The 12,501-nt window shown below is 37.8% G+C and overlaps 1 protein-coding gene across 6 annotated transcripts in view; it reads left to right on the top strand.

The window, feature by feature from the left end:
- Window positions 1–12,501, top strand: part of KLF12 (KLF transcription factor 12) — a 514,190-nt gene that overhangs the window by 302,556 nt on the left and 199,133 nt on the right. Inside the window, exon 4 of one of the 6 annotated variants that reach the window (XM_014590373.2) lies at window positions 4,464–4,533. The exons of the other annotated variants lie outside the window; for them this stretch is intronic. Coding sequence (XP_014445859.1) covers window positions 4,519–4,533 — 15 coding nt within the window. The 5' untranslated portion in view covers window positions 4,464–4,518. The remainder of the gene's footprint in view (window positions 1–4,463; window positions 4,534–12,501) is intronic. 6 annotated transcript variants of the gene reach the window in all.

Genomic DNA, 12,501 nt, shown 5'->3' with positions numbered 1-12,501 from the left:
CGCCCCTTCCCTAAAGCAAAACCCCTCCCAAAAAAAAAAAAAAAAAAAAAAAAGATATAATTGTTATCGAGATATATGAGAGGTTACAGCTGATGGCATGATGGTTTAGGCGCTGGACTCCCATATGGCTGACTGTAGTTTGAGTCTTGGACCTAGCAGCTTGCTTTCTCACTTTTCTACTGTTTTTCTCTGGTGAGTGCATGTGCCCTATAGCAAATTAAAGAATAATAAAAAATAATAATAAATAAAGTAATTTTTAAAAAGATACTTACTATTATCACAATTATTAATTATAGAGAGATTTTTGCTATAAAGCACATTCTCTCACCAGAGAGACAGACAGTGAGAAATCACACCCTGGAGAGATGATGACACTGCAGTCTCTATTTCTCCATTCTCCTCTCAGGATCGTGGACATGAACACACCCTCACTGGTGTGAATTTGAAGTCACCCAGTCCAGAACTCAACCCGCGGCTGAGAGTCCAGTGATGTAACCATTACACCATCTACTGGCCCAGCTTTCTGATATTATTAACATACTGAGATATCTAATCATTATCTGATTCGATTTATTCATATATTTTTCCAATTTTTTCGATGCTCTTCATTTTCTTTCTCATATTTTGGTACTGAAGAACTTTCTGTGTGTGATTTTGTTGTCTATGAAAACCCTTAGTTTTTCTTTTCTTTTATTTGTTTAAGGTTTTTGCCATAAGGCATGTGTGCTTGCCCAGGAGAGAGAGAGAGCGTGAGAGGGAAAGGGAGAAATCACCCCCAGAGGGGATAGCCATGATGCCATGATTGAGCAATCCCTTCTCCTCCTGGGATTTTGGGCATGCAGGCACATGTACCTGGAGTGATTTTCAAGCTACTGGTATGAAATGTTGTAGGCCTAATGGTAGTCTATTGCCTAAACTACCATACCACCTGCTGGCCCAGCCTCAGTTTTTATTTTAAAATGTTTTTATTTTACCTTCATCTTCAGTAGAAAGTATCAAAGGGTTTTTTTTTTTCTTTTCCTTTTTCTTTTTCCTTTTCCTTTTTTTTCTTCCCTTTCAGCAATTTAAAGATCTGCTTCCATTGTCTTCTAGCTTTCATCATTTTTGATGAAGTTACCCCTTTGGAAATCATTCATTCATTGTTTACTTTTGTGTATTTTCATTTGAGTTTATATTATTTGGAATTTATAGAGATTCTTGAATTTACAGCATGTCTTTCATCAGTTCAGTAATCTTGGCCAGTATGTTTTTCAATGTTACTCTGCCCTATTTCCTATTATACCACTCCACCCCTTTTGGAACTTCCAATCTCATGGACCCTATAGTTCTTTAAAGTATCTTACTATATTCCTCCCTTGGACTTCATTATAATTTTTACTCACTTATATTTCAGTTCATTGATCCTCTCTATTGCCATGTCTATTCTGTTCTTGAGCATTGTTATCAATGTCAGATATTGTATTTTTGTCTTCTGAAATTTATATTTGATTATGTTGTGTTTTCTTGTTTTTTGGGAGAATAATGTTTTTTGGGGGAGTTAGAATTTTTTTCTTATCTATTTTCTTAAATATTTTAGTATAGTTATTTTAAACTTCATGTTTGATAGCTCTAAAAATTTTGAATCACTATTAAGTACTAAGTTCTTGAATACCCTGGTATATATCTTTCTTCACATATCCTCTGTTAGGTTTCTCTTTATACCTACACTGAGACCATTGAAATTTTTAAACTCACTATCCCTTAATCACCCCTTAATTTAGATTGGATTAAAAGCTATTTCTCCAACTTTGTTCAAAATTGTTATCAGTAAGTCCTCCTCAAAATACTAATTTTTGTGGCCTTTCTTAACATCTCATTTTTATTGCACATATATTTCTTTATTCTGTTGTCATCTTAGGTCAGATATTCCTGAATTTTTAACACAATCAGAATGATGCCGATCATGTTGTTGTGTTGATTGTTGTGTTGATTAATGAACTTCTGCAAATTGGATATATAGGATTTATTGTCAGTAATATTTTTCTTACTAATGTGTGTCAATGAATGACATCTTTTCCCTTGAGTTTTTATATACATGAGTCCAAAATTTATTATTTCTCTTTGTATTGGGGGTATTTACAATCTGGTATAACTTGTGTGTATTTGTGGGAAGATAAGAGGTATAGATCAGGTTTTGTCCTAAGAGTCCTGCTCCGATTCTTACTATTGCCAATGATTTGTTTCATCTATTGACCGGTGAAGGCATTGAAGAATTTAATAGCTTATTAAACTAGAAATCTAATAATTTAACTCTGCTCACCAGTAAAGTACAACTATGAAGGAAATTAATCCCTAATTGAAAAACAAGGGTAAAAGGATAATGCCATTTATATGTCACCTTTATACCAATTAGGATACCTACCATATCCTTTTTAACATTTAGGGTTAATCATTTAAGCTTGAATTACTACTTAGGATTGCATTTGCAAGAAATTATGTACAGCTATTTTATATAAACCAGGAGAGATTTTAAATTCCTCAATTATCTTACCCTATAATGATGTGATATGTGATACTGTATTAACGAAAAAGTATACCACTGATATTAATGATATTATTCTATTTAATCCATTTCACAGTCTCTTATCTGTAATTTAAAAATCCTTAAAAGTTTTTTAAAAAATAAAATTATCTTAAACGAGGGCCAGCAGATGGTATGGTGCTGAAGGCAGCTGGACTCCCATGTAGGCGACCATGGTTTGAACCCTGAATCTTGGGGCTTGAAAAATCACACTGGGCTTATGTGTATGTGTGTGTGCCTGAAATCCCAGAGGAGAATGAAGGAGAAAGGATTGGAGTGTGGCCACCCTGCCTGAGGAATGATTCCCCACTTTCCCTTTCTCCTTCTCTCTCCTGTGAACACATGTGCCCTATGGCAAAAAGGTTAAAAAAAAAAATTAAACCTTCATTTAGAATTAAAACCTTGATTGAACCAATGTGCAAGTATTGCTAATCTTTCAATACTTACATGTCTCACTGAATAAATATTGGTGTGTCTGAGTTTTCTGTTCCACCCCAAATGTAGTGTTCTGTTACCTTCCAAAAATATTAAAAAGCTTGAGTTCTCAAACATATCTGTCCCCAGGTATTTAAAATCAAAAACTGCATCTCCAGTATTTTTGAGCTTGTTTAGATCTTTTAAATATGTCCAACTGTTTTCTGCACCAAATTATGAACATCTTCTAACCTTTGACCCTGAAGAATACTATGCAGTTTATTGAATACTCAAAAGTGGTGTCATTTTACTGAATCTAGACTGATAACAAACTCTCAGATTTAGTAATGACTCTAGTTTTAGCACTAAAATGAAATAGATAAAATGGAGCTAAAACAAAAAAATAACCGCTGGACCAGCAGATGGCATAATGGTTACTTTGCAGGACTCCCACTCCATGTGGTCAACTGTGGTTCGAGTCCCGGAACCAGCAGTTTAATACAGGCCAGGTGCATGTGTGTGGGTGTGCGTGCCCAAGATTCCAAGAGGAGAATGGAGGAGAAGGGTTTGCGGCGTGGCCGTGCCCCCCAGGAGGTGACTTCTCACTTTTGTCTCTATCTCTCCAGAGAGTGCATGCCCCCTATTGCAGAAATCTTTCTCTTTAAAAAAAAAAAAAGTAATTTTGAATACTTTACATTAGTCACTAGAAATGGGACCAGCAGTTAGCGTAATGGCTATGTCGTTGGACTCCCATGTAGTCAACCACAGTTCGTGTCCCGGACCCAGTGGCTTAAAACTCACGCCGGGTGCTTGTGCGTGCGTGCCCAAGATCCCGAGAGGAGACTGGAGGAGAAAGGATTGCGACATGGCCATCCCCCCGGGGGATGATTTCTCGCTTTCTGCTCTGTCTCTCTGTCTGTCTAGCGAGCGCACGTGCCCTATAGCAAAAACCTCTACAAAAAATAAATGAACAAAAGAAATTTAATTATTTCATTTTCCAAACTCAATTTAAATGTAGATACTAATATTAGCACCATTTTATAAGTGAAATGCTGAGATTTGGAAAGATAGGAAACATGATTGTGGTTACAGAATGAGGACAGAGCCAAACCTAAGTTTGTTGGCACCCATAGCCTATGCCCCTTAACACTTCTACTGTACTGTTTTTATCATTTTTAATTAGCCATATAAGACTCTACATAAATAGCAACTATTAGCTGTCTTCATGTGAGTTATCTACAGGCAGAAATGCTACTAGCAAATCAGCTTCCCTTTGCCATCCAGCATGTTTCTGGAGTCTCTTCCTGCTGTCAGTTGGCTTGTGTTCAAGAACTACAAATGAATTTTAATATGAGACTCAGAAAAAAAAATACAATTATGGTGGTAAATCTGCTGGAATCATATAATGAATTTAAAACCTAACATAAATGCTTTTTGGATTATCTGTCACTTGGGATTACTTATGCTGTGATCCCTTCTCTGACTGTAGATAATTGAACATTGGCTATCTTACTGCAACTGAAAGTTGTGATGCTGAGAAGAAAATGAACCATGTAAATGTGAGTTTGCTTATTTACTTAATAATTAATTTGGGATTTCATTACAGGAATCATTTAAAACCAAGAAATGCACAGTAATTTTATCTCATGGGAACCAAACTCCTATTATTTGAATCAAAGAAATGAATAATGTGTCTTTTTTTTTCTTATTCAATAATAAATAATTGAAGAGTGTACAGTTGTTTTCTTAGAGATATAAGGAAAACTAGTAAAGGGAAAATAATTCTGCTAAGATATGCCTGTGAAGTTTGTGGAAGCTATTACTTTACCTTTTAATTCTTGTTTCTTTGCCAGACATCATTGTGGTCTTTCAATTACATGAGATAAGAGACAAGTATTTTATAACAGTGAAGACAGGGTTTCCATTCTTTCATAATATATGGTAGGCATCCATTGTAGATTCATATACAGGAGACAGTATTGCACTAATAGGTAAAGTCGTGAATTTTGTGGCCAGAGTCTACTAAAGAGTGTGCTTTGACATTGTCACCTACCTCCTGTAGTACTGTGTTGGCACATTTCTTAACCTTTTTACTTTACTTTCCTATCTGCTAAGTGTGATTAATAATGGTTTCCTACATTGAGATGTTGTATGTAATAAACAAAATGCTATTATTCATGTATTTATGATGTCTCCAAGTGCACACAGTATATCAATTTAACTATATTGTAGGTGTGCAATAGGAATCTGATGTTTTCACTTATTATTGTATCTAGTATCAGTCATATTTTGCCTAATGATACTTTGATCAACAACAGACCATGTATATATGATGGTGGTCCTGAAGGAGCATATAGATTTTACCCTGTAGTCTAGTATTGCAGTTGGCTGTACCATGTCATGACACATTTTTGCATAGAAAAATATGATAGTCCATGTAGCCTAGGAGTGCAGTTGGCTGTCCCAGACCTGGTGGCTTGAACCTCACGTCAGGCTCGTGTGCATGCATGCCCAAAATCCTGAGAGGAGAATGGAGAAAGGATTGCAGCATGGCCATCCCCTAGTGGGTGGGGGGATTTTTCTCACTTTCTGTCTCTCTAGGGAGACATGTGCCCTATAGCAAAAAAACTCTCAAAAAATTTTTTTTGTAATAACCTTAAAACTAGTTACTTAAACTTCTATAGTGAGAAAAATTGATTAAAAAGACAGTCAGTCAGTTACCTTTTAAATGAAAGTATGAGCAAGTGGAAAATTTTGGCCCTAATTTTTCTATATGTTATGATTAAAGTAATATGTTTACTGTTTAAGTTTCAGATATGAAGTAGTTTCATAGATTTATTGAATCTGAAACCTCTTTAGGGCTCTAGAGAACATCTGGAGCTTTACTAATGAACTCTGAGTGCTTGGTTTGAGTCAGGGACTGTGATAGGTGTTGGGCTGCAAAAGAATTAGAAAAAAACCTGTCGTCCTGGGCTCATGGTTCACTCAGACTGTCACACAGGTTCAGTGTGCTTTAAAAGCACAGCAGAATGGCATTTCATTCAGGGATAGGTCGAATCTGTTAAGTCCAGAGGAGATAACAGATACCTAAACAGTACAAAAGTATCCTCAGTCACTTTCAACTAGAATTAAAGGAAAGGAGATATGGTTAGTGAACAGAGCAGATAAAGTAGATTAAACCTAGACTGAAACTTTGGCATACACCTTTTATACAAAACCACATTGCATTGCCTGTCATTTATTGTCCCATTTACAAAAGTTTGATTTTATTACACTGGTTTTTATCAAGGAACATGCATCATTGATCAGAAATAAGATACTCTGAGTGTTTAACTTGAAAGGAAGGAAAGAAATTAAGCAGATGAGGAGCTTGTTTTTGTACTTAACATTTCTAGCAGTACCTGTTTGCAAATTCTGCCACCTCTTCTCTTGTTTTATTCAAACGTCTATCACACTGGTCTAAGGTGGTCAAAGTAGCTAGCTAGATCCCACATGGCTGGTACCTGTTTGCAAATTCTGCCACCTCTTCTCATATTTTATTCAAACGTCTATCACACTGGTCCAAGGTGGTCGAAGTAGCTAGCTAGATCCCACATGGCTAATAGCACAGTTTAAGTCCAACCTAGCAGTTTGAAAATACATAAGTTGTTTGTGCATACATGCTCAAAATGCAAAGGGAGGGAGAAATGAAGGAGAGGAGTTCGTGGCATGACCATACCCTATGGGAGTGCTTTGCTACTTTCCCTCTCCCTCTCCATCTCTTTCCAGAGAGCACATGTGCCCTCTAGCAAATTATAAAACAAACAAACAAACAAACAAACAAACAACCATGTGTCACATACAGCCTGGCCACTACACCAAATGCAGGATGCTGATCCTCAGTTGAGAATAACTTTATTAGTTGCTGTTATACTAAAGCTTAATTCAAGAACAAACAGGAACTAAATTAAGAAATTAGCATTAGGGGGACCAGCAGTTAGCGTAGTGGCTATGTCACTAAACTCCCATGTAGCCGACCACAATTCAAGTCCCGGACCCAGTGGCTTAAACTCATGCCAGGCATGTGTGCGTGCTTGCCCAAGATCCTGAGAGGAGAATACAGGAAAAGGGATTGGGGCATGGCCATCCTCCCCTGGGGAGTGATTTCTTGCTGTCTTTCTGGCGAGCGCACGTGCCCTGTAGCAAAAACCTCTCAAAAAAAAAGAAAAGAAATTAGCGTTAGGGAGTTGGTGACTGATAGCTGCCTCATGCCATTACATTTGTTCTATGAGAGGTATAGAGTGGGGACAGGTTGTGCCTTATGTAACGACTGGTCCATTGTTATACTCTCTTCCACTGAGCATTTCTGAGTGCCAAGTTCACATGAACTGCATGAGAAAATTTCTCAAATGAAGACATCAGGTTTTTCTGTGCCTCTTCCAGCACTGAGGTGGGCAGCATGGGGAATGACTCTTGGGAAGCAACCTTAGGCTTAGGTCACAGATTCAAGTCACCCGTGACTGGACAACTTCTTTAACTTCGGTGAGATCATTATGTTTTCACTTATAATACTGGGGGGTGGGTGGCATTTTACCAAATGAGGTTGTAGTGAATATCAGTTATAAATGTTTATTTTTCCTGACCAGCAGGTGGCTTGGTGGTTAAGGCGCTTGACTTCCACATGGCCAATTGTGATGCAAGTCCCAGACCTGGAGGCTTGCTTTCTCACTATTCCTTACTCTCTCTCCCTCTCTCTCTCTCCCACTCTGTAGTGAGCATGCATGCTTTATAGCAAATTAAAAATAGTCATAATAATAAATAAAATAAACATTTTAGAAGAGTGATTCTTTTTTTTTTTCTTCTTTGTTTTGGGGGAGAGGTTTTTGCTATAGGGTGTGTGCACTCACCAGAAAGACAGAGAGAGACAGAGAGACAAAGCGAGAAATCACTCTCCCAGGGAGGATAGCCATACCACAATCCCTTCTCCATTCTCCTATTGGGATCTTGACCACGCACACACATGCACCCTGTGGGCATTTAAATCACCTCTCCGGGACTCAAACTGTAGTTGACTACATGGGAGTCCAACGACATAGCCATTACACTAACTGCTGGTCCCAAAAGAGTGATTCTTTTTTTTTTTTTTCCTTTTATTCTTTTTTTTTTTTTCCTTTTTTGAGACATTTTCGCTACAGGGTGCGTGCACTCGCCAGACAGACAGAGAGAGACAGAAAGCAAGAAATCACCCCCCACGGGGGATGGCCACGCCGCAATCCCTTCTCCTCCATTCTCCTCTTGGGATCTTGGGCACGCACGCACACCCGCCTGGCATGAGTTTTAAGCCACTGGGTCCGGGACGCGAACCACGGTTGACTATGTGGGAGTCCAGCGACATAGCCATTACGCTAACTGCTGGTTCCCATGATTCTTTTAAAAATAAGTAAATAAAATAATTGGTCAATATTGATTTTACATTCTCTGTAATACAGGGATCCTCACCCTCCGGGCTATGGAATGCTGCCATTCTGTGGCCTGTTGGGGACTAGGCCGTGGACCAGTGTTGTTTCACCCAACCGTGTGGTGAATGGTGGGCGGTAGAAGAGTTAGGGAGGCTTTCTCTGTGTTTGCAGCCCTTCCCCATCACTCACATTGCCTTCAGATCAGCTGCAGTACTAGAGTCTCGTGGTCGCACAAACCCTTTTCCGGTGTAATTGCTTCATTGTAGATTGCAGTGTGGTAGTAGTGGAAATAGGGTGCACTGTGGATGTGGCGTGCTTGAGTCACCCTGGGCCACCCCCATCTTCATCTGGGGAAGAATTATCTTCTGCACGGTCAGTGCCTGGTGCTGGGAAGGTTGAGAATCGCTGTTGTAATACTTGAACATTCACTTTTTTTGCTTATTCTGAAGATGTTGGTTTTAAAAAAAGTTTTGTTTACTCACATTTATTTTTCTCTACCCCCATTTTTACTGATTATAGGGTTGAAACATTTCCTATTACAGGAATTGTCTTTTCTGAAGCACTTCAGTAAAAAGGTGATGGAAAAATCACTAAGTCTTTGACAAAGAAAGGACTTGCTTCTGTCAGGGCAAGGGTGAAAATTTGTTTTGTAGCATCTTCAGACCTATCACAGTATTGGACTGATTATATAGTAACCATTGCTAAGTTCAAGTGAAAGGTTTCCATTGAAAACAGAAAAGCCTGTGCGGCCCCCACAGACTGGTATGTAATTGTTTACAGCACTTTCTGAAGTGTGAGTGTGTCCGCCCCGTCAATTTGGGATTTCCAGAGAATACCATCATTTTAATCCACTGAGATTACTGAAATCACATACCATTAGTTAGCAGTTATATGTAACTTTTCTTTAGCTTGATTTCAAATTATGGGTGGATATGTTAATTTCTGTAGAGTAGACTAGAATGCCAGTCTAAAACTGATAATGGTTTACACTCTGAGCAAATCTAACTTTTCATAGAATCTATTTTCTTTTAATAACAATATATTGGGTTCTAAAAGTCATGATGTATTTTTTTTTCTGTGCAAAAAGAAGTGTCATGACTTTCTGACAACCCAAGAGCATGGTTAATTTAGTTTTTAATAAATTACTTTATCTCACTTTATTTATTATTATTGTTGTTGTTGTTGTTGTTATTTAATTTTGACCAGAGAGAAATGGGGGTGGGAGGAACAGCAAGAAAGCAAGCCACCAGGTCTAGGACTTGAACTGAAGTTGGCTGTGTGGGAGTCTAGCACCTTTAACTACCATACCACCTGCCAGTCCCAGTTAATTTATTTTAATAACATTATGTCCCCCTAGAATCTAGAGGCATAAAAATTATAAAGACCTCTTTTCCATTTTTAGATTTTATTCGCCAAAATATATTTTGTGTTCCACTCATATTTTTTTTCTTTTAGAAAATACAGCATTTAATTATTTTTATCTTAAAAGCAGTACAGATTCATCACAGAAAATATAGGAAAAAAGTAAAAACAAACAAACAAAACTTACCCACAAATTTACCTAATTGGAGAAATCATTCTTAATATTCTGGAGTATTTTTTTAATATCCATTTTTTTTTAATTTTCATGTATAAAGGGAAATCACTTGGACAAAAAATTTAAGTTCATTCTGTGTATGCAGTTTTGTATTGTATACTAACATTTTTCACTTAAGGTTGTGTAAAGAATGTTTTTCCATGTCATTGAATATTGTTTTTCAAACTTGTTTATTGGGATCACTTACGGTTTGTTGTTGTTGTCCTTATTGTTGTTGTTTTAAGATCAGGGTCTTGCTATTACCATCTGCCTGCCCCAGTCTTCCTGCTGGGACTTTTGGTGTGGTGTGTGTCACCATGCCTGCCCTTTTATTTGTAAAGTTCCTGCCATGGGTCCATAGGACATGGTCCTTACCAGAGAGAAGAAAAGTGAGAGATCACTCCTTACGGGGAAAAGCCACAATGTAGATTCTATTAGTCCTCTAATAGCATCCTCTATTCTCTCGGGATTTTTGTCACACACACTTACATGGCTGGCATGCTTTTCAAGCTGCCTGTCCAGCACTCGAACTGTGGTCAGTCATGTGGGAATCCAGTGCCTAAGCACCTCACCACCTGCTGGCCCCTGCCTGTTCTTTTTATAGATAGTGCTTTGCTGTGTTTTGTGGGCCAACTTGCAGTTCTCATGCCTCAGTCTCCCAAGTTACTGGAATTACAGGTACGTGGCCCAGCATTTACAAGGCTGGGAATTGCACTCTGTCCTCTCATGTGGTCCCCACATGCAGACCACAACATTTTAGCGATGTGTACCACCAGGGCTAGGCCATATAAGATACTTTTATTTTTGGATAGGTTTGTTTTGCTATAGGTCACATGCGCTCGCCAGTGAGACTGAAAGCGAGAAATCAGCCCCGAGGGGGGATGGCCACGCCACAATCCCTTCTCCTCCATTCTCTTCTTGGGATCTTGGGCACACATGCACATGCACCCGGCATGAGTTTAAGCTGCTGGGCCTGGGACTTGAACCACAGTCTACTACATGGGAGTCTAGCAACATAGCCATTATGCTAACTGCTGGTCCTCATAAGATACTTTTTAAACCATTGCTACATGTACCATACCTACTGCCTTAGGTCTATATCTTGTGTACCTTTGAAATACACCATAGGTCATTCTAGTTCATAGCTATAGTTAAAAAGCAGTGTTTCAAAACTTGATTGTTTTGGGTTTTCATTTTGTTTGGTTTGGTTTTGAGAGTTTTTTGCTATAGAAAGCATACGCTTGCCAGAAAGACAGAGACAGAGAGACAGAAAGGGGGGATGGCCACACCACAATCCCTTCTCCTCCATTCTCCTCTTGGGATCTTGGGCACGCATGCACACGCGCCGGCATGAGTTTAAGCCACCGAGTCTGGGACTTGAACCGTGGTCAACCACATGGAGTCTGGTGATATAACCATTATACCAATTGCTGGTCCCCCAAAATGGATTGTTTTTATGCTCCCTTTTTTGTTTTTAATTTCAACTGCTGTAAAAAAAGATATCCATGTATATGTACATCTTTGTCAAAATCCAAATTGCCCTTGCTTTCTCACTTTTCCTCTCTTTCTCTCTCTATATATGTGTATGTCTCTCTCTCTGGTCAAATTAAAATAATTTAATGAATAAATAAAATTAAATAGAATAATTCTTTTAAAAAAATCCAAATTGCCATATATGTCAAAATGCAAGTCTGTGCAGTAAATTATCTACTATTCTCCCAGGGAGAAAGTTTGGTAACCAATTTAAGCACATAGATTCATGGGTAATTTAATTGTAATTGTTATAATATCTTAAGCATTCAGTAGTTACAAAACAAATTTTAAATTTTTATTTAATTTAAAATAGTATAAAAATTGTAAAATATTAAATTTTTTAAGTCTCTCAAGTTTTATGATATAGTTTTATACAATTTTAATATTAGTGTCTGTGCTTTCTGTCAGCCACTTTTCAACTTATCTAATGAACCTTACTGGAAAACATCATCTTGACTCTTGTCCAATTGGCTTGAAATACCATAATGTTTAAATCGATGATGTTGCCCTTGGGATTTTCTCTTAAATATACTTAAAGGGTCTTTTTACATGAGGTTAAGATAGTATATATGTAATGTTTTAAATATAATGGCTTCCTTTAGAAAATTCTTCATAGTGTCACTGCTTAAAATTAAGTCATTCCACTCAACTCCTGATGAAATCTATGGTAACTCTCCATTACTCCCTATTTGTTTGTGTTTTTCCTTCATTTTTTTTTAAACGTATTCTCTCTACTGACTCCCAGAAGCTAACCCTTGGTATTTGATGAAGGATGACATTTCAAACATTATTTTTCAAAATATGAGTAATTAGGGCTAGATTTTGTTGGACTCTGACAATAAAGTCACTCTCTCTGCTGCAAGGGGTGGGATTGAGGGAGTAAAGAAATGAGAGGGAGATAACAGTTTCTAGATTCTTCAAATGTAATGATTGGTTCTGAGGCATTTCAGGACTTTCGAGACGCAATTCAACAGCATCCC

The sequence above is a fragment of the Tupaia chinensis genome, unplaced genomic scaffold (assembly GCF_000334495.1).
Source record: "Tupaia chinensis unplaced genomic scaffold, TupChi_1.0 Scaffold000004_1, whole genome shotgun sequence".
Taxonomy (NCBI): Eukaryota; Metazoa; Chordata; class Mammalia; order Scandentia; family Tupaiidae; genus Tupaia; species Tupaia belangeri.
Note: the sequence above shows the minus strand (reverse complement) of the source record. Positions and strands in the feature narration are given on the sequence as shown.